Here is a 3,277-nt window from a genome sequence, read left to right as displayed (position 1 = left end):
TAAATATTTAAAAATATATTAATTTTATATATTTCAAGCAAAAAAAATAGTTAAAATTACTTTAAAAGATGTCATCTAGATGACCACAATTACATTTCTTTTGGGCAAACTGACATTTTTCTAATGGGAAATTGAAATTCTATCATTTAAATTACACAAATCTCGATGATAAGACCAGTTCAAAGCCTCAAAACTTCACCAATTTGATAGTTCCGAATTTTAGATGGCTTCAGCATATGTCTAAAACTGTTTAACCAATTACTATGTTATACGAATAGCTCTGCCAGTTACAATGGATATATGCTCATCCATTCCGTATAAAAGCTAGAACAAGAGTTTTAAGCCCACTGGTCATAGATAGCTCTAAATTGGGACATGATACTGTAACAAAATAGACAAGCCTTTGTTATTTACAAAGGGTAAAAAGCCATTATCACAAAATTTCCAGTAATGGTAGTAGATATCACTGGAATTAATTGAAGGATATACCCTTTTTCATAGAAGTCATGTGCTTGTCCAGGAAGGAATAACATCAAGTATATCTGTCTGGAGGCAAGGATCTTCAATACTTGGATCTGGAGAGCCAAATGACTTCCTGAACAGCTGATGCAGCAAGCAAGAAGCAGCTCGTGAAAGTAAAGAATATAGAGACAGCAACATGGTCACAGAAGCTCTGTAAAGGCTTGCAGAAATTTGGCAAAGCAGTATGTTGGATTCCTGTTCGATTGAGGTTGGTGACTCCTGATGCAGCAGCCCCTGCACTTATCATTGCATATGCAAATACCTGCAACTCAAAAATTAATGAGACCTCAGTAGAGCACTAGATCAATGCATGAGGTGAAACCAAGTATTTGAAGATGCACCAGTACAAACTCTGTATAACAAGCATCCCTAGTTCCAGCCAAGTTGACTTGAGATAATCGATTAATAATTTCAGCTAGGTAGGGAAATAAGCAACAGGATTTACTCCAATAATCTGACAACTTTGGCACTAACGGCTCCAGAAAAATTAGAATCCTTTCCACCAGAATGGGATGTCAATATGGCCATCATTTTAAATTTGCGCTCACTGATAAGGAGCTGAAGAAGCTCAAATGGATGCAAATTCCAGAGGCCTGATTTCTTGACAATGTGATGACAACATTTTGTACAAGAGATTAAGAAGTATAGCCCTCCTTAATTCTCCCAATGAAACATGAGGAAGCACATGTTATGTCAGTTTCCAACAAGACTTCTATGGCATAAAGAAGAGTGTGACACGTTTTCATTCTCACCCAGCTAGCTACCTTGTTTAATTAGTAGAACGAGTTAGCTAAATTCTGTGGATTTTCTATATCATTAATAACCAAAGCATATTGAAAAAAGGAATTTCGTGACAAATGAGAAATTTCAGAAATGCACAAACGATACATATGGAAGGCACTTTTGCTCGCTGAAACCAAAACTACTCAGAAACTACCAATCCGAGAGACAATTAGCTAGCAGCATGCGTGCTTTTAAGATGAGAATTTATGTATATACCTGATCTCCTGCAAAAATAAGCCATGCATGACTTCTTGATGGAATCACCGGAGATTTCCTAAGCAACCTTGACATGCTAATCAGCAATTGCAGCAAAGAATGTGCGGCAACAGCTGCAGAGACTCCAACCAGATATCTGTTCAGCACCAAATAACAGAACTATTAACGTTAGATCATCCATTTTTTTACACAAATACAACTCCTTTTAATATATGTCCTCCATAAAGTGGCAAGGCAGGACTTCAACATGAGGCCTTCCCCTATCCTGCTTTGCTTTGCAGGAAGGGATTAACACAGTCACTCAGGTTAACAACTCCTTTTTACACGAAATTTACTTCACCAGATTATTCTTCACTCATGTCAGCATCAACAGCCTTAAACTTCTCTTACATATTAGTAAGAAAACAACAACAACAACAATAATAGCAATAATAATAATCCGACCAAGAGTCGTATAGGAAAATACTAAAGTAACCAAAAAAAAGAGTCACGGGTTTGATTCTGTTCATTCAAATGCCATGAAAGTGGAGGTGGGAGTCCCAAAAATTTGTTGTTACACTAAGAAGAAACAAAACCAAGGGCGATTTCGTAAACACAAAAAACAACATGACAAACAAGTAAGGTCATACCCTGCGGTTGTCGGTTAAGCTTGGATTGGGCAACACAGCACCGCCCAGAAATTCAATTTAATAAACCACAAATTAAGACTCCTTTAATCAAATAAAAATATATAAAAAAAGAGGCCAAAGAAAATTAAGTTATAGATTTTGGACATTACTTTCATTATGAGTATAAAATGAACACAATGGCATGCTTGAAAAATGCGAGGGAGGCAAAAGCTTTTTAATTAAACCCATGATTAAATAGATAATAACCTCCATTAACAAACAATTAAGTGAAGCTCCAAAACTTCCACTCTCTGCCGTTTAATTTCCATCGGATTCCCAGCAACCAATTAAGCAGCGCAGCAACAACAACAAAAGGGACAAGGGCATTTGCGAAATTATAGTGAGAGTAACTTACTCAAATGAGTGAGAGAAGGACCACTTAGATTGAACAGGGAGCATGAAGCCATAGATGGAGATGGTGCTGGACTGTTGTGCTGTGAACATAAAGGACAGAGCTGCCACAGACGTTATTATGCATAGCAACCTGAGTAACACGTGCATAACTTCAGCTTTCCGCCCAAAAGGCCTCATAGCAGCGGTCGTTCCCCCTCCTGAAGCACCTACAAGGGGCCCACTCATGGTTCCACTGATATTATCAGCCGCTACCTTCGACTCAGGCAGCTGCACTGCCACCTCTGCTGCTGGTGCCAGTTTTTGCCCATTCATCATCATGGTTTTAAGTTTCTTTTTGTGGGTTTTTTTGCTGCTTTTTTATTTAATATCATGTAGAGTTTCCGAATTTTTTTCGATGTGTAATACGAAGGAGGCAGTTAGGCAGTAAACTGTGAAGAGGGTGGAGAGATTTTATAGGCACCAGGGGTTCCGTGCTTGTCTCTCCTGTTACTTCCAGAGCGTGTGCTTAAAATGTGTTAATAAGTAAACATTTAATAATATGATGATCTGCATCCAGTTATATATAATCTATTTATTTTTATATAATTTATAAGTGTTTTTAAAAAAATTAAAAAATATATATATATTTTTTTTATTTGTTTTAATATTTTTGGATTGGTGTAATGTGTTTGTGTTAAAAATAAAATTTAAAAAAATATTATTTTAATATATTTATAAATAAAAAAACACTTTAA

The 3,277-nt window shown here is 36.4% G+C and overlaps 1 protein-coding gene across 1 annotated transcript; it reads right to left on the bottom strand.

Moving 5' to 3' along the window:
- Nucleotides 1–237: 237 nt before the first annotated feature.
- Nucleotides 238–3,065, bottom strand: LOC7478414 (CASP-like protein 3A1). Its single transcript, XM_002304179.4, has 3 exons — nucleotides 2,545–3,065; nucleotides 1,522–1,657; nucleotides 238–784 (listed from the first exon to the last, which is right to left on the bottom strand). The coding sequence occupies exons 1-3, from the start codon at nucleotides 2,859–2,861 to the stop codon at nucleotides 563–565; spliced, it is 675 nt and encodes a 224-aa protein (XP_002304215.2). The 5' UTR covers nucleotides 2,862–3,065; the 3' UTR covers nucleotides 238–562.
- Between the last annotated feature and the right edge of the window lie 212 nt (nucleotides 3,066–3,277).

The sequence above is a fragment of the Populus trichocarpa genome, chromosome 3, assembly GCF_000002775.5.
Source record: "Populus trichocarpa isolate Nisqually-1 chromosome 3, P.trichocarpa_v4.1, whole genome shotgun sequence".
Lineage (NCBI taxonomy): Eukaryota > Viridiplantae > Streptophyta > Magnoliopsida > Malpighiales > Salicaceae > Populus > Populus trichocarpa.
The sequence above is the reverse complement of the archived record's forward strand: the minus strand, read 5'-3'. Positions and strand labels throughout refer to the sequence as shown.